Source organism: Macrobrachium nipponense, chromosome 45 (genome assembly GCF_015104395.2).
Source record: "Macrobrachium nipponense isolate FS-2020 chromosome 45, ASM1510439v2, whole genome shotgun sequence".
NCBI lineage: Eukaryota > Metazoa > Arthropoda > Malacostraca > Decapoda > Palaemonidae > Macrobrachium > Macrobrachium nipponense.
This window is the reverse complement of record NC_061105.1, coordinates 37715072-37733830: the sequence shown is the minus strand read 5'-3', so window position 1 is coordinate 37733830 and position 18759 is coordinate 37715072. Positions and strand designations below refer to the sequence as shown.

The following is an 18759-nucleotide window of genomic DNA, read 5'->3' as shown; positions in this document are numbered from 1 at the left end:
TATGAGGCTTTATTCAAAATAAAAATAATTTTCCATTGAATCAAAACTGCTTACATTGTAGAGTGAGCAAAACTTACTGATTTATCTGATGTAATGATAGCAATAGGTCTAAGGAGGCATTTATAAAACATAAAATAGGCAATTAAATCATGAAAGCGTTATGAAGGGGACATCATTGGCATACAGTACTAAGGTCCCTTTTGATATTTTCAAGGTAAACAAGAGCTTCCAAAGGCGGGGTTTTTTTTTGGTTTTTTGTCTTGAAAGGAAACCTACTCTTCTATTTTGAAAAGAAAGGAGACCGGGAGGCCCCAATCGGGAGTGATAAGTTTTTGGGAAGGTTGTACCATAGGTTAGTAAAATTTATTTCCGGCTTTTGGATGTTTAAATGATAATATGACTGATGTATTTTTTCCTTGTTTTCATATTTGAGTTATTACAATCCTAGTTGTGGAATGTAGGTTCAGTCTACTATATATGCTCATAGCTTGATTTATTATAAATTATATTTTCATGGAATCTTAAATACTCAAAGTACAGGTAAATGTATGGATGTAAAATGAAACTGAAAAATGCATTTTCACCATTTAGAAGACTTCAAATTACCAAATATTTAAACTATTGAAAAATAACTGTAATTTTACACATTCTTCAGCTGTGTCTAAAATAAAGACTAAATCAAACAAATTTGATCTTGATATTAATTCAGAGAAGTGCTTTAATAGTGCATGTCATGTTGTAGTTCTTTTTTCTTGTAACGTTTAAGGTTCAGAATTTTAATGCATGTATACAGGCAGTCCCCTGGGTATTGCGGGCGGATTCCATTCTGCAGCGTGATGATAAGCGAAAACCGTCAATAACCAGATTCAAGATCTCGCAGATTCCTTGCTTACAATCTTTGATTGTTTTTAACCAGTTACCAGCTAGCACTTGGAAATGTTCTATTGTTAAGACTCAGGTTTGTTAGCTATGAAAATTACAAATTGATTAAAAAATTTGTCATTTTTCGGTGCTTAACAAGCCCCCTAAAACGGGTTCACTGATAACCAAGTCCACCAATAACCGGGGACTGCCTGCATAGTGAACAGACCACTACCTTAAGTAAAATTATTTATCATTTTGAGTTACGTACAAATAACTACATAGTTAGAATAAATAAGATCCTTTTACATAAGAGATGAGAGAGCCTTTCTGGGCTCAGCTCGTGTCGGCCTATGAAAGTATCCTTAATATCATTCTTTCTAGTAAAATTTAGCCTAAATTACCAGAGAAACAAATTAGAAAAATGTCAGTAAAACTGCCCCTCGCTCACTCTTAAAAAGAAGTGTCGGTATGATATAGGGGCGAGTGTGGAACACTACCACGAGACAAATACCAATTAGAACTTCCTATCAGAATCCCCCCAAGAGAGAGCTGATACCAACGGGCGATGCAGCCTCTACTACTACTACTAGAGGACGCCACGGACAGCAGCGCCCCTAGCGGTCATCCTTAATTTTTAGCACTAGCGACAAGTCGCCATTTTCTTGTGCGGTGTTTTTTTTGGGATTTATCATTGTAATCTACGATGGAACGCTCTGCAATTGCCACGGCTAAGTTAAGTAACTCATAAGTAATATTTTACCACAGTTTTATCTTCCGGGTACCATATTTTCCTTTTCCTTCTTAATAGGTCATATACGGTTCCCCGGTTGTCTCGTGGCAGCCATGCTGCCTCGTAAGAATTCCCGGTCCTCCATACTGGGACTTCTTATACTTATGGGCTTACTTTATCACGTTCATTGTTTTACATCGAATTTTAGCTAGTTTAGTCCCTCCTACCATTCTCTTAGCTTGGTATTTAGGGCTATTATTTTATTCTGACCCAGCATCCCGGCTCTTGCTCTACATCGGCTATCGCTGGCTCCGAGTAGGCTTCTGTTTCTTGGAACAGTCTGCCTCCTCCTGGGTTTCTTTCTCTTTTACTAAAAGTGTCTCTTCCACCTTTTTCGATGTATATATTTATTTATTTAGGGTGTTAGGCTAGCCTAGGTGCTTGTTCCTTGTATTGGTACAGCTTGGTTCACGTGGCCCTCTCACGGTTGTGTTGCTCGCGGCTTAGGGCCCACTTGCGGTCACGTGTTCCTTAGCACCTTACCCTGCCCCTACCCTCCCTTTCTGGTATAGGGAGGAGCTGGGGGACCCCTTGGTTGTTATGACAACCTCAGTCGCCTTCTCTCATCCTCTCGAGGTGACCAAGGGTTCCTCCCAGCGGGGGGGGGTGGGGTATAGGGCGACCACTCATTGAGGTACCCCGGGGCGGGTCCTCATGCGGGTAGTTGGTGATGCGGGGAAGGAGTAAGGCCATCCCTCCCCCCCCTTTTCTCTCTCCCGCCGTGTTTCGCCGAGACCTTCCTCCCCCCCTCCCCATTTGCTCATTAAGAGAAGGTCGAGCCACCTCCCTTGCTATACGGAAGGAGCCTTCCGTCGCAGCCGGGGCACCTTTGAATTATAAGGTTACTAGTGGCTCCGCTAGCGGGCGGGGTGGTACTACGAGTGGTCGGTTGCTTGCCTACTATATCCTTATATCTCTCCCCCACTACCGAAGGGAGCTTACTCCTTACCTAAGCACTCTTCTAGTAGACTGGGTGGAGAGAGGTGTTTTATTATTTTTATTTTAAGGATTTACCCTAATTGTACGTTATTTTACAATGAATTGTGTATTATTATTATTATTATTATTTTACCAACCATCCCCGTCATTTTCCGTCGTGGTTTCCATTACCACCACTCCTGGTTGGTTGTCTTTTGGGCCTCCGCCATCAGCGGGAGCCATAGCCTAGATACCAACCTAGTTACCACACGTATTTTTGGCGGGGCTCTGGTTTAATCTAACTTTATCGCTCCGGCACCAGCGGAGCATATGTTAGACTGTAAGTGTTTACTTGGTACTCATGTACTTTTCCACTTACAGCTACCAACTGCCAGGTCCTAGGGTGTAACGCGACGCTGTTCGACCCCTGTGGACATGATGAGGTGTAGGGTCTCACGCCCCCTGTGCCACATCGTTCAACGAGACGATCGTCTGGCACCATGAAGCCTGCGCCATCTGCTACGACCTGGTCGGTCAGCTGGGAGATGGGGTAAGTCTACTATAGGCTTACTTATCATTTTACTAAACAACTTCTAGTCGTAAGTTTGTTAACCCCGTTCCACCATTGGCAGCTAATCTCACCTTTCTTTCAGGCTACCGGTGTGAGGGAAGTCGCCCTCGCCACCCTGAAAAGCGTGGGTGGGCGCTTCGGGAAGAACGCCGCCAAGGGCCAGCCCTACATTTTGGACAGGAAGCTGGCCGTCCAGATCTTCCCCGCGGCAAGTCGACGGGTTACGTTGACCCCTTGTCCGCTGCCCCGCTGATAGCCTCCATCCAGCAAGACCTCCAGCAATCATTTGGGGTCGTAGCCTCCCAGGAGTCGTCCCGGACGTCGCTGCCCTGGACCTTAACCTTGAACCTATGCGGTAGGGGGGTGGAGGATTTGTTGGTTGAGGTAGGTATGTCGAGCGCCCAAGACCCAAGCTCTTTGGGGGTCTTTGGGTGCTCCTGGATCTTTCTCCAGTCCCCATCTTCTTCCGCTTCTTTCCAAGGCTTTAACGGGATCTGATATCCCCTATTCGCTCTCCCGCTCTCTCTGTACCTCCTAAGGAGAAGGGAAAGAGAGAACCGAAGACTCTAGCCAAGACGACTTCTAGGAAGTCGTCTTCGTCTTCTTCGGCTAAGAAGTCGTCGACTTCCTATGCCGATGCGGTGAAGGCAAAGCCGAGCTCTTTCTCAATCAAAGAGCTCCAGAAGCAAGGCTTCGAAGGAGAAGGCTCGCGCTCCCGCCGAGTCACTGCCTTCTCCCCGCCTCCACCGCTTCCACTCCGGCTACGCCGGTAGCGGTGGCAGGCACTAGCACCTTCGATCCCTCTACTTTCTCAGCAGGGGTGATGGAACAGGTGGGCGTGCTGGTAGGCTCGCAAATCTCCGCACTGGGGACACAGTTTTTTCGCAGATGTTTTTGCGCGTTTTTTTTTTATCAAAAAAACAGTCCCCCCCCCCCCTGTCTCCCAATCGGGACAATCAATCCAACCAGGATCTCTCTAACAGAATGAGAGAAAATGAGGACCGAGTAGCTGGGCTAGCTCATGGTTCCTCCCCCAGTCGTCTCCCCAGCATCTAGCACGGGGATTCTTCAACTCCCGCCATATGACTCCTTGCCAGCTTTTCTCTATGGAGAACCCATGGAGAGTAGCTGCCTACCGCCCTCCCCGTTTTTTCAAAAAGATGGGAAAATGGAAATCTTTTTCTTATCCTCCGGAGTGGGTGGTTTGGGTAAACCGAAAAGGATTGAATGGACTTCGAGTTTTACCCTCCGGGTCTGACGCAGCCTTTCATCGGATATGCTAGGGCTGACGCCAACGGCTCTGACAGGGAAATAAACGAATATCTCTAACGGAGTTTCGGTTCCCCTTATGACCAGTAGAGATCACGCTCAGCGGGAATGGGTTCACTGCCTTGAGGACTGGGAGTGTACGAACACGAAACTCCAGGCCTACAAGAGTCCCTTCACTATTTTCGCGACGGAAGAGGAGGTTTCTCTTCCGTTCGCCACGAAATTAGTGGAGAAGGTCCTTCAGGCAGTCCTCAAGGATGAGCCCATCCCACAGTTGAGGGAGGCGGAGTCTACTTCTCCGCTCTTCCCGGCCTTCGGAGAATTGTGGGAGAACTTGCCAGCTACGTTCACGCTTGGTAAGCTCAAACCGGTACTGCGCCATGGACCAGTTCGGCGAGAAATTACCTAGGCTGCCGGATTCCCTAATCCAGGCAGAGTTTGATGCGCGAACTAGGTTTGGCAGGTCCCTCAATTCCCTCATAATCACGGAAATGGCTGCCCTTTCCTACGCTACGGAACCGCTGTTCAAGATTCTGGCGAAGTCTCAGTTTCAGACGGTTCTAACGGACGCTTTTGACTTCTTCCAGGCTAGGAGGAACTGCCGGAAGCATGTCTTACAAGAATGCACCATCAGGCATGAGCCTAATAGACCTCATTGGCCGCTAGCATGTGGGGATCGGATTCTCTTCCCAGGAGTCCGCGGTGAACGAGGTACCCACCACGAAGCTGCTAGACCTCCAAACCAGAGCCTTTAGAGCTAGGTGGGGTATTTCCTCAAGAGGAAACATGAATCCGTTCCCACTGCTGGCAAGAAACCGAAGAATGCTGTAAGTAGGGTTTCCAGCCATACAAAAAAACTCCAGCAACAGCAGCAATTTGTGCAGGCGTGTCCCGTTTACCCAACAGGGACAAACCTGCCAGCTCAAAAAAAAAAGGGGCAGAACCCCACCAAAGGGCCTATCCTCCTGTTGCCCCCACCCAATATTTTTCCCAGCCATCCACTTCCTACGTTCTATCTCGCCGGCTTCAACCCGCATATGAGACTCAAGGCTACACTCCCAGCCGAGAGGTAGGGGGCAGAGGTTTTTTACTTTCGTCAGCGTGGCGCAGGAAGGGGTTACGAGGAGCAGACAGTTCAAGAAAGAGGGGGTGGGTGGCCAACCCGCCCATCAACAATGAGGCTCCCCAGGTAGGAGGGAGGCTGTTCCTCTTCCGCCACAGTTGGGGGTTCAGCAATTGGGCACAGAGCATAGTGTCCAAAGGATTAGGCTGGAGTTGGATCAAAGATCCTCCTCCAATCAAATCATTTCATCAGTTGCCGTCAAAGGAATTGACAGATTACGCGGAAGAACTCCTTCAGAAAGGAGCTATTGCGAGAGTCAAACATCTAAAATTTCAAGGTCGCTTATTCAGCGTGCCAAGAAAGGCTCAACAAAAAGAAGGGTAATCTTAGACTTGTCAAAGCTAAACTCTTCATTCGCTGCGACAAGTTCAAGATGCTTACCCTCCTCGCAAGTAAGGACCTTACTTCCGCGTGGAGCCGTCACAATGCTCCATCGATCTTACAGACGCATACTATCATATCCCTATAGCCAGGCACTTTACCGCCCATTCCTAGGATTCAGGCTAGGAAATCAACATTCTCATTCAAAGTGATGCCCTTCGGTCTGAATGTAGCCCCCCAGGGGGGGTATTCACAAAGATAGCAGAAGTGGTTGTACAACAATTGAGAGCTCAGGGAATCATGGTAGGCAGCATAACCCTCGACGATTGGTTGATCTGGGCACCAACAGTCGAGGAATGTCTCAAAGCCACCAAAAAGGTAGTTCACTTTCTGGAACATCTGGGGTTCCAGATAAACAAAACGAAATCCAGACTTACTCCGGAATCTCGTTTTCAGTGGCTAGGAATCCAATGGGATTTGTCTTTCCCACAATCTGTCAATTCCAGTGGTCAAACGGAAGGAAAAAATAGCAAAATCTGTCAGGCAATTTCTCAAATGCAAACAAAACGTCAAAGAAGAAACCAGGAGAGGAATCCTAGGATCTCTTCAGTTTGCTTCGCTTTTCGGGTAACAGATATCCTTCTGAAAGCAAGAATGGAAAGATTAAATAAATCGGATTTGGCGGTCAAGAGCAAACTCCAAATATCGAGGGGACAAGTTGTCAGCAATTCCACAGATCCTCCGCAACCAACTACGGCCTTGGTCAAAAGTAAAGAACTTAGCCAAGAAAGTACCCCTTCAATATCCCCTCCCACTGTTAACCATTCACACGGATGCATCCCTTGTCCGGGTGGGGGGATACTCTCAGTTCAAAACGTGGTTTCATAGGGACTTGGTCAGTTCAATTTCGCCGCCATCCTCCACATAAATGTGTTTGGAAGCAATGGCAGTATTTCTTACTCTGAAGAGACTGCTTCCCCCGAAGAAGTCTCATCTAGGCTAGTTTTGGACAGTGCAGTGGTAGTTCATTGCATAAACAGAGGAGGGGTCCAAATCCAAGCATGTAAATCATGTCATGATAGCCATCTTGCATTAGCAAACGAAACACAAATGGCATCTGTCTGCCACTCACCTGGCAGGAATAAGGAATGTGATAGCAGATGCCACTGTCCCCGGTCAGTTCCTCTGAATCAGAGTGGTCTCTGGACGTCGGGTCATTCCAGTGGGTAAGCCGGAGAGTCCCAGGTCTCCAAGTGGATCTCTTCGCCTCACAAGCGAACCACAAGCTCCCTTGCTATGTGGCCCCGCCCCAAGCCTTGGGACCCCTCTGGCTTATGCCCACGGACGCCCGCTGTCGTTGGATTGGAATCAGTGGAGGAGAATTTATGTTTTTCCTCCAGTGAATCTTCTCTTGAAAGTCCTAAACAAACTAAGGTCCTTTCAAAGGGATAGGGGTAGTAGCTCTGATTGCACCGGACTGGCCCAGAGCAACTGGTATCCTCTTCTTCTGGAATTGGGTCTCCGACCTCAACGGATCCCATCCCAAGCTATCACAATCAGTACAAATGAGGACTGTGTTCGCTTCCTCAGGAACTCTCCAGACCCTAACTTTATGGACTTCATGAAGTTTGCGGCTAATAAAGATGCTGACATTGATCCACATAATATTCTCTTCCTAGAATCAGACAAGAGAGTCAACCATTAGACAATATGACTCAGCTGTTAAAAAATTAGCATCTTTCTTGAGAGAATCGAACACTACAACCATGACAGTTAATTTGGCTATATCCTTTTCAGAATCCCTTATTTGAAAAAGGTTTTAAAGTTTAGCAGCTGCACGATTACCACTCATAAATCGGCTTTGAAGAAAATCTTTCAAGTAGGTTTTCAGATAGAATCTGACTGAATCTTATTTCACATCTATCCCTAAAGCCTGTGCTAGACTTAGACCTTCTCAAGAGGTCCTACTACAGTTTCATGGTTCTTAAATGATGTCCTCAAACTAGCTTCAGATACTGACAACTCATCTTGTACATTCATAATGCTCCTGAGGAAGACATTTTATTCTTATTAAGCCTAGCCTCAGGAGCTAGAATTTCAGAACTGTCGGCTCTATCCAGGGATGCGGGTCATGTGGAATTCCTCCCATCAGGAGAAGTTCTACTTGCTCCGGATCGTAGCTTTTTTAGCCAAAAATGAGGATCCTCTTGCAAGGTGGGCCCCTTGGAAGGTTATCCCACTTCCACAGGATCCTTCTCTCTGCCCAGTATCAACTCTTAGAGCCTTTCTATCTCGTACTTCTTCTAGATCCTCAGGTGCTCTCTTCATGAGAGAAAAAGGTGGCACTTTATCAGTTAAAAAGGCATTAGAGCAAGCAAATCCTTTACTTCATTAAACAAGCCAACCCCTGAGATCGTTCCCAAAAGCACATGATATCAGGGGAGTAGTCCACCTCAATTAATTATTTTCAACATATGAACTTTGAGGATCTTAGAAGTATACTGGATGGAAATCCCCGACAGTCTTTAAACGGCATTATTTAAAGTCCTTGGAATCTTTAAAGTTTTCAGCAGTAGCAGCGGGAAACATAGTTTTCCCCTGATACTGTATAGTAGTTGTAGTATAATCCAGGTCTCCTTTCTACCTACATCAGCCAACATTGCCTCACCCTAATCGCCAGGCTACTCAAACATCATAGCCTTAGCGTTTGAATCATATAGTGGATTGTCCCTTTATTTTTTTGCTAGGGACATCCACATTTATACTGATATGTACTTCAGTGTACCTACCTTTATTTTTATGCTAGGGTAGGACACAATATGTTTGTATATATTCACCATTTTTGTATTTATGATGAACTTCAGTCACAATGTGTTTGTATATATTTTTGCACTATTTGTATTATGATGGATTTCAGTGTACCTACCCTTCCTTATTTTTTATGCTAGGGTAGGGCACACGAATGTGTATATTTTATAATTTTGTTAAGTAAATCCCCTTTTTTCTTTATATTACATGCAGCTCTGTAATTTACTGTAATTACCATTAAGTACTTAAGATTACTAACGTTCTATTATTTTACTGTTTAGTATAAGTTAGTTTTAAAGTGCTTAATCTGTATGCTGTAATTGATTTACTTATATTATATCCATCATTTTACACTGTTTTTTTTTTCATTGTTCCTTTTTTTTTTGTTTTTTCCCCATCTTGTCTGTTTCTCTGGTACTCTTTCATCGGCCGACACGAGCTGAGCCCCAGAAAAGGGTTTTGACGAAGGAAAAATATATTTCTGGGTTGATTGGCTCGTGTCGCCCTATGAAACCCCCCGACTTGATGGTTTGTTTTCCCCCCCATGGCAGGACAAGATGTATTTAGCTGTTTTAATTAAGGATGAACCCGCTTAAGGGGCCTCTTTGCCTTGTCCCCCCCCTCGTGGGGGCCCGTTTCCTCCCCTCTAGTAAGTTAAAAAAAAGTAAAAGTTTTAGAGGCTGCATCGCCCGTTGGTATCAGCTCTCTCTTGGGGGGATTCTGATAGGAAGTTCTAATTGGTATTTGTCCCTCGTGGTAGTGTTTCCACATGCCCCCTCCCCTATATCATACCGACACTTCTTTTTAAGAGTGAGCGAGTCAGTTTTACTGACATTTTCTTAATTTGTTTTTCCTCTGGTAATTTTAGGCTAATTTTACCTAGAAAGAATGATATTAAGGATACTTTCATAGGGCGACACGAGCCAATCACCCAGAAATAGATTTTTCCTTCGTCAAAATCCCTTTTTTGAAATGTAGCAGAAGTCTCTTATCTCATGCTTCCTTCCTAATGCTAAAGTTTGGTTGGCATTTTCAACAGAGTAATTAATATGTAATATTTCATTTTCTGTTTGAGATACTAAGGTTTCTATAACCATTATTCATTCTCACATGTCAAGCTATTGCCTCAGTGACGTGATTGGTAAGGTCTTGGCCTGCCGCCTCGGTGGCCGCGAGTTCAATTCTCGGGGATTCCACTGAGGTGTTAGAGATTGTATTTCTGGTGATAGAAGAAAGTTCACTCTCGATGTGGTTCGGGAGTCATGTAAAGCCATTAGTCCGCCTGTTGCTGAATAACCACCGGTTCCATGCGATGTAAAAACACCATACAAACAAACACATGCCTTGCTGCCTTTTAGTTATATCTTTGTTCGATTTCCATATTTTTTCAATTCTTCTGGGTGTAGTTCATGGACAACAAAACATTATTATTAGCCCTATGAATTAGCTCAATGGTTCAATCAATAGGTTAAGTTTAAAATACGTACTGTAAGACCGATCATCTTCATTTTCCAGCATTACCCATGGTAACAGTGTACTGTATAGCATATATATAAATAAACAAAACTGAATATTGTACTTTTACCTTTGAAATATGAAATAGTACATCATAAAATGCCCTTATGTAGGTTGAAGGAACATCATTTTTTTTTATTTATTTTAAAAGTTTCCTTAGTATTGTATTGCTGTTATATGATGTATTTTATTTTACCTTTGTTTACCTTTGTAGAATTGGCTGAATGTGAGGATCAGTTCACTTTCAAATTGCTGTTTTACGGTGGAGGTGGGCGAACTTATGTTCTAGCGGCTGACTCGCAAGAGTCCTTAGAGTTGTGGATGAAGGCGCTCTCTCGTGCATCCCACGACTATCTGAAGTTGATGGTGGCAGAATTGCAGAAACAGCTAGATGAATTGACTGGTTTGTTTTCATGTTGATTTAGATTTCTGCCACAACTATGTATTGTGGATATAGTAAACATTAATGTAAGATAGAAAAATGGGAATTGATCGCAGACTGAGGTTTAGCGGCACACCAATCCCATAAGGTCCCACAAAGTAAATGCTTCATTCTACTTTGATTGAAATGGATTCACTTAAAATTTTTACCACTTATTATGCAACTAACTAATACCAAAAAATTATAGGTGGGGGAATACTAAAAACATTCAACCTCTTAAGTCCACAAATTTTGCAATTGAAAAAAACATTTTGAATTTTGTTTTTAAAATATGGCAAAAGAAAAAAAAATTGTACTCAAAAGTAATTTTCCACAGTTGTAATTAGTACTATAAATATATGGTTTGGTGTACAAGCTGTAGTTTAAAAAGTTTCATTGAATTTGGTTCTGCCATCTTGAGATTGAAGCATTTATTTATGAAAAAAGTAAGTTTTGAGAACACAGCAAAAGAAAAAAGCTATTACTTATTTTGTAATAACTATGAAATTAGGACAATTAGAAATCTGACTTTGCGCTAACATTATTTCTTCATATAAGAAATATGCCTTGAAATTTACAATACGTATAATCAGATGAATAGAACTGTGCTCTCTCTATGATTTATATGTTACCTAAAATTTGCTTTTAATTAAGTGACTTACCCAGTAATTACACAGCTATAAGTTCCACTTACACGGCCATTTGAATTTAAAATTTCGTGGATAACACTTTCACACTGTAGGTGACCAGTCCCTCCCACTAGCGGAACAATAGGAACAACTATGAACAGCAAATTGTTTTGTTCCTGCCGTCGTCTGGTAAACACCAATGATGGCGGTAGCTTGTTCATTATTTTCCGGTTATTTAAACGGATTTCAGTGGTGTGCATTCCCACTGGAATGCATATTTAGTAACCTTATGTGGAATCACAGGACGAGTTTTTTACTTGTTTTGTTATTATTGAGTTGATTCATCATTATCTTGTATAGTTTCCTGTATTATTTAGTTCTCGAAGCCTGTTGTCAGAGTATAATACTCGAGAAAAACTGTTTATTGCCTCAAAGTAATATTTGAGTGTTTCGTCATTCTTTTAGACTAAAGTTAGACAACTTTTGTCCATTTTTTTTTGCGTAGGCTTCTTTGTGAGTTGCCAATTTTGTTTTTTTTGCCTTGGAGGTAATCTTGTATCTTATGTTAGCCAAGATTTTACATCAATGTTGTTTATATTCATTAAACGGTGTTAAACAATGTTGTTTGTGTGTTCACTATACGTCTTTAAACAATTTTGTTTATATATTTACTAGACGTCGTTAAACAATTGCCTTGTAAGTAATTTGTGAATGTTCGTCATTCATAGCTTCTGATGAGTAAGTATTTGTGAATGTTCGTCATTCATAGGCTTCTGATGAGCCACCTACTTGTTTTTGCCCTAGAAATAAGTAATTCTGGTATTAACTTATGCCATTCACATAGGCCAAATGATAATTTTTTTTTTACATGATGTTTACAGACAATAGGCAATTCACTAGATGTCGTTGAACAGTACACTAAAAGTAATTAATGAATGTTGTTTATAGGCTTAGTGTGAGCCACCAGTTTAGTTTTGCCCTAAAAACAGAATTCTTGTATCTTAGTACAGCGGACCCCCCCCACCCCGTATTCGCGTTCTCCGGATTTGCGGACTCTCACATTCGCTGATTTCTCAAGAACGTTTCCCCGCATTATTCGCGTAAAACTCGCATATTCGCAGTATTTTTCTATGAGAAATATCCACAAATTCTTAGTTTTTTTTATCAATTTAAAAAAAAACGAGTATCAAAATTTCTTGAGTTTTTGTAACTAACAAAATACTGGCTGTGTTCCGACACTGGCATACAACCTGAGGTCCTTTTACAATAGGAAGGAAGGTTACTAGCGGCAGCTGGATAGGTCGTAAGCTTTCGAACAAGGGGTTCGGTAGTTAACTGCTTGTCCGACAGGCGCGCGCGCGCGACTGGGAGGTAAACAATCACTTTTGCTTTCGGCCTGCTGGCGTGTAGACGTGTGTATCATCACTCTCTGCCCGCTTCATCGTCGTTGCTTTCGCATGGTTGTGTTTTTCTTTTTCTATTATCTAGTGAAACTGAATTGTAAGTACAATCATTTCATCGTTTATTTCCATTGAATTCAATTGTGAATTAAAGATCTTGGTTTTCTCCACGCCCTCCGATTACCCGAGTGCCGGGACTGAAGGGCGTAAGGGGCGTAAGTGCGGGAATTCATATTTCCCAGAAATGATCCTCGTATTGTGTATGCTCGGTGCCGAGGGCGGGAGAGCGCTCGCTCCGAGCTTATATTTTGGTTGGAAATGTGTAGATGAAAATCGTAAGTAAGTACCCTTTTCATTTATATTTTTTTGACCTGTATGCTCGTTGCCGAGCGAATGGCGCTCGCACGAAAAGTACAGTCTTTTTTTCATTTTTATATATTTATTTTTGTTGTTCAATTACCCATTTTGGATCGTTTCCGCTCTTACCCGGAAATTGATCCTTTCCCCTTTTTATAATGAAGTAAATTTTCGCCAGTTGCCAGTATCTTTTTTCAATTTTCATATTTTGGATTGAGATTGCATTATTTCCTTTGGTCAAATGTTTCGGCTCTTACCCGGAATTGATCCTTTCCCCTTTTTATTTGAATAGTGAACGCAAGTGCAAAGTATTCTTTTTCAAGCATTTTTTATTTTTGAAGGTTGCATTATTTACCTTGATCAATGGTTTTCCGTTTTTTCTCTTACCCGGGAATTTTGGATCCTTCCCATATATGAAGTTTTGAGTTCGCAATCGCAGTCTTCTTTTTTTCTTTTCATATATATTTTGATTGCACAATTCATTTTGGATCAAGTTTTCCGTTCATAATCGGGAATGGATCCTTTTACCCTTGTGCTCGGTACCGAGGGCGCAAATGCGCTCGATCCGAGCCCTTATTCATTGTGAAGTGAATCGTAATGCAAGATTCTTTTTCAATTTATTCCTTTTATTATTGATTGCATCAATATTTATTTTGGTTCAAGTTCCGCTCAGTCAGCGAATTGATCCTTATGCCCTTGCATTCGGTGCCGAGGGCACGATTGCTCGGGCTCTTATTATTATTGTTGGGTACATGGGTGCTGTGCGGGGGTGGGGAACGAGAATCTCCTTCTTCCCCCCCCCCCCCCCCCGCTCCGCTCCCACTGCTGGCCCTTCCCCTTCCCCCCTTGGGGGGGGGGAAAGGTTCTGGGTTCCCTCCTCACCTGGTGTACTCGCCTCACGTGGTAACAGTTTTGCCTACAGCCGCTGTGAAGTGCCGTTCGCTGTACCGAGAGGGGGGCGTGCCGCCGCCGCTTGTGGTTGCCGCGCTGCCGCGACCACACTTCCGCTGCCCTAGAGCTCGCCCCTGGACCTGCGCCGGTACCGGAGGATGTTGCTGGGCTGCTGCTCCACCTCCTGTGTTTCCGGTGCTGCCTGCCGTACCTGCCGATTCTGTGCTGACTGTCCATGCAGTTGCAGTGTTAGCTGTCCCTGCCGTTGCTAAGCGCTGGCTGTCCCTCCGTTGCTGCTGCACTGGCTGTCCCTGCCGATGCTGTGCTGGCTGTGCCTGCTGTTCCTGAGATGCCCATACCTGCTAACGTCGTCCCTGTTCGTGGTGGTACTAAACCCCAGACTTAGTCTGTCTGTACAGGTGCGTCCGGGCCCTGTGGCTTCGGCTACAGCAGACCCCGGCTCCGCCCTGGATGGCAGATCTTACGTTCTGTCCTGAGGAAGCTGACGAAAAAGAGGAGGAAGGTGTCGTCGTCGTCGTCTTCATCTTCTTCATCGTCGTCGGCTGCCGCCTCTTCCCCTTCGACTTCTAAGGCTTCTCAGCCGAGGAAGAAGGAAGGTTGCCTCCTCCCTCCTAAGAAGTTCTCCCTCGGGAGCTTTCTCGGGACCCGTCTCACCTCGGTGGGGACGGGAGGGTTCCTTCCTTCCGCTGGTCCTCCTGCTCCTTCGGGAGCGGGGCCCGTCTCTTCTTCCACAAGGGGACCAGAGGGGTACCTGCTAACACCGGTACTTCCTCGTCTGGTGTCAGGGGCTCTGCCACTACACCAGGTTCCGTCTCGGCCTCTCGTCCGCGAGAGATACCGAGTGTACCGTCACCTACCGGTGACCGTGCAGCCAAGAATCAGGCGCCAGAGCTCGCTCGGCTCCAGTTTCACGGCACGGAGCGGAAGGCTGGTGAGAGCCGCTCAGGCGCCTCCCACCAGGCCAGCTCTCGCTCTCGTAGCGACCGGCTGGCTACCCGGGTTGACGTGACGGTCTCTGACCGGCCACGTGCCGAAGCTGGGAAGAGGTCCTCCCGATCGCCGTAGCCCGACCGTCGCTCCCACAGGGAACGTGCGGGTACGGCAACCAGCAGCAGTTCCCCTGACACACGAGATCGGTGTCTCTGTTCTCGGTCCAGCCGTTCTCCCCAGGGAAACGACTCGACTAGGCCTGCAGCTCGATCCCCACCACGGGTTGGCGATCGCCTGCAGCCCTCCAAGCCCGCTGGTTCGGCCAGCGAGCGAAGGGCAGCGTCAGGTCTTCCTCTCCCGTGCCTTCAACTTCCTCGGTTTACACCGGGAAGAGCGAGGCATAGCGCAGTGATCGTGAGGGGCGCGCCCCCCACGATCCCATCACGACGCCGTATGTACCAGGCACGATCTTCGGACCGACCAGGACGTACACCAAGCGTGGCAGGAGGAGACCGAGAGGGCTGTCGCTGTTCCCCCTCCTCCTTAGGGGAAGGTTCTCGGAATATGCTCTTGTTCGAAGGGCTTACGGTCCTACTCTGCAAGATGCTGTGACTTCCGAGATCCAGAGGAACTTTGCCGAGGTTATGGCGCTGTGATTCGTCAGCACAACGACCTCGGGGAAGGATCGCCGCTCCCACCAGCAGAGCCCACGTCTCGGCTCGAGTCGTTTTGGGACCCGAAGAGGGAACCCAAATCGACGGTGGGTCTGCGCGATCGGAGCTTGCCGACTGTGTTTGAACCAGGTAGTCTCTCGTCTCCGGACAAGAAGGCTCTCTCAGTTCTGGCCGGATCGAACAAGCTACTTCCACCTCTTCTACTGCGACAGAGGCGTTTTCTATGTGTCTTCGGACACCGTATTTCAATACCCCTTCGGTCCTCCTGAGAGGTTTCGACCTCGACGAGGACTGGAATGAGTCGGATGACGGTATCGGCTCTCTCCTGTCAGGTGTTGATCAGCCCCACCCAGACGACGTTCACAGTGGCGGCAGACCCTTACCTACAGTATGAGTTCGTAACCCTCCTCGGGAAAACGTTTTTCTCCTGACGATACGTTTTTCCCAGGCTCTGAGAGGCCATCTCCGTAAGGCGATGGCTTGCTCCTTTTCTTCTCCAACTGCTATTTATTCCGCTGGGAAGGCGAGCCAGTATCCAACCTTCCTCCCCCCATTCCCTCTCTTCTTACGGCTACGAGGGAAAGGGAGGGGATGGGATCCTACAGAGATTTCTCTGTAAGTATGCCCACGTTAGGGACTGGCGCTACCGTGGGGACCTTCGGGTCCTACCTGACGTAATCCCCGGTCCGTTGAGGAGGGATCCTGCCCCTTTCTCAATTTCTACGGGAATCGAGAGGACCACCAGCCGATATCGTTTGACGAATTCGGTGGGGGTTTCGCAGAGTGCTTAGAATTCTACGGAATTTCTAGCGCATTCAGAGTGTTCGAGTTTTTTTTTACGATCTCCAAACACTTAGGGCGAGACACGGTCCCAAAGTGAGCGAGAATCCCCGATATTGTTACACGAAAATCGGGAACCTCGCCTATGCTCGAATTCCTGTAATTTCTAGCATTTGGAAGAAGACTGCTGCTGGAAGAAGAGTATCTCACAGTAGGCGACTAACCTGGAATAGAGAAGAACGGACTGGAACATGCAGTTTGGCTTGAACTATCGTCTTCGGTATTCTGTTCACCATTGAAGCTTTCCTTTGGGAAAGACTTCTCCTTCACTCTCTTCACTAGAGAACGAAGGCGGTCGATCTCCAATCCTTATTCTCATTCCTCGAGGGGAAAAGAATTTAGGATGGAGGTCGTTGTACAGAACCTACAAATATACTACGTATATTACCCTTGCGACATGATTCTTTTAACAGTTGAATTGTCCGGGGGGTAGGCGCATACCGTAGTTAACTCTACGGTTTGTGACCGAGACGAATTGTATCTTAATTGAACTGCAACTCGGGGTTGCCTGCAACCTCCCAGCAGTTATGTTTTGATTTTAGATACTTGGTATTGTCACGACAACACCAAATCAGCTTTTGTATTTACCGAAATCCGTTTCGTTTAAATATAATTGCTCGAGCGTATTCTTTATGCTCGATGGTTCTAGCCGAACGCATTCCTTCGTGGAAGGGATTACCTGGCAACTCAGGATGACGAGTCACCGAGAGCTACTGCGTATTGAACTGCCTGATAGCAGCTCAGTATCGGCTAGGTCTCCGAGATGCACGGTCTGTTACGTCTCTCTCTCCCCTGGTTTTATTGACTACCGAACCGTATCTCTACCCAACAATCATGGACTTAGGTCTCTGATTAACAGGGATTCTCGCAATAATGAAGGACCATCTACTGCTGTGACGCTCGATTCCATCGCCTTCGACATTGCGAGAATTTTCAACAGAGATATCTCTTGGACTCTTTCATCTTTCTGTTTACCGCACAGTAACAGAAGTCTGTACTAGTCTCCCGCTGCATCGCACCGCAATAATGCGAATGATTTTTGCAGACATCTGAGTTTGTCTTCAAAATATCTCTTATTCGTAGGTGTGCAATTATTCATTGTTCGCCCCGAATTAACAGACGCTCGATTTCGTACCGAACTTCGTAGCGAAGACTCAGAACCCTTCGGTCCCTGACGATCGGTTAGAGTCCTTCACAATCCCCTCCCTAATGGACTTCACCGCCTTCGATGCGAAGGAGATGCTGCTTTGTCCTGTGAAAGCGCGACCACGCTTTCTGAAGAAACTCGACATCCCAGTCTGAGTGTTGAAGATTCTTCGTCAGCACCAAGATGACCTAGAAGTACACTCCCTCGAGTTACACAAGAACTTCTCCGTGGCGCAGGTACTGAAGGCAGGGGTCTGGTACAACCAGACCACTGGCACCTCCTTCTACCTTTTGGATATTGCCCACAGGTCCTTGGATCGTTTTCCTTGGGACCCGTGGTGGCTGCTCAACACGTTGTGTAGCTAACCCAGACCCTAGGAGGCTGAACAGCATCGAGTCCTGGTGTGACTGTAAGAATAGATAAGTGAATGAGAGAGTGACTGGCTTCTTCCTATCTTTGCCTCCCCCCCCTCTACCTGTGGGTAGAGGGATACGGTCATCACCTTGCTGGATAAGGACGAGATGCAGGTGAGCTACTCGACAGAGCCCCATCCTATCCCTTTCACTAGGGATGGGAGCGAATATCCACCACTTCCTCCTACAAGGGGAAGGAAGTGGATGCCAACAAGAGACAAATCATAACTTTATGTTGCCTCTTGCAAATAGGAACTTGTTCTTGCTTGCTGGTACGAAGAGATACGCTTGCCTCTCTCTTAGTACTTGGTCCAGAGGTCTGACCATTGATCCTGCGGTGCACACCCCGATCAATCGGACAGAGGCTTGGATCCCTCCCTCGCTCTTACGACCAGGGAGGCATTCCAAGGTTGGCGAACACCAGTCTGTTCACAAAAGACTCAGATTCCTCCCACCAAGAATGAGTCTTCCTATTGTAAAAGGACCGAAGTTTGTATGCCGTGTCGGAACAAATGACAATTTGTCCAAAATTGCATTTTTCCTAACTATACAAACCTGAGGTCCTTTTACACATAGTCCCTCCTCATGCCACCCCTCACTCTGCAGTTTTTGCTTGGGCCAAAAGCAAAAGTGATTGTTTACCTCCCAGTCGCGCGCGCCTGTCGGACAAGCAGTTAGCTACCGAACCCCTTGTTCGAAAGCTTACGACCTATCCAGCTGCCGCTAGTAACCTTCCTATTGTAAAAGGACCTCAGGTTTGTATAGTTAGGAAAAATGCAATTTTGGACAAATTGCCATTTTTCAGCATTTTTATAGGGGTTCCAACTATTCACAGGTTCTAACTATTCATGGGGGGG

The 18759-nt window shown here is 45.8% G+C and overlaps 1 protein-coding gene across 1 annotated transcript in view; it reads left to right on the top strand.

Moving 5' to 3' along the window:
* Window positions 1-18759, top strand: part of LOC135214487 (sesquipedalian-1-like) — a 110247-nt gene that overhangs the window by 34974 nt on the left and 56514 nt on the right. Inside the window, 4 exon segments of the mRNA XM_064248850.1 lie at window positions 215-250; window positions 252-323; window positions 325-352; window positions 10394-10582. Of these exon segments, the coding sequence (XP_064104920.1) occupies window positions 215-250; window positions 252-323; window positions 325-352; window positions 10394-10582 (325 nt within the window).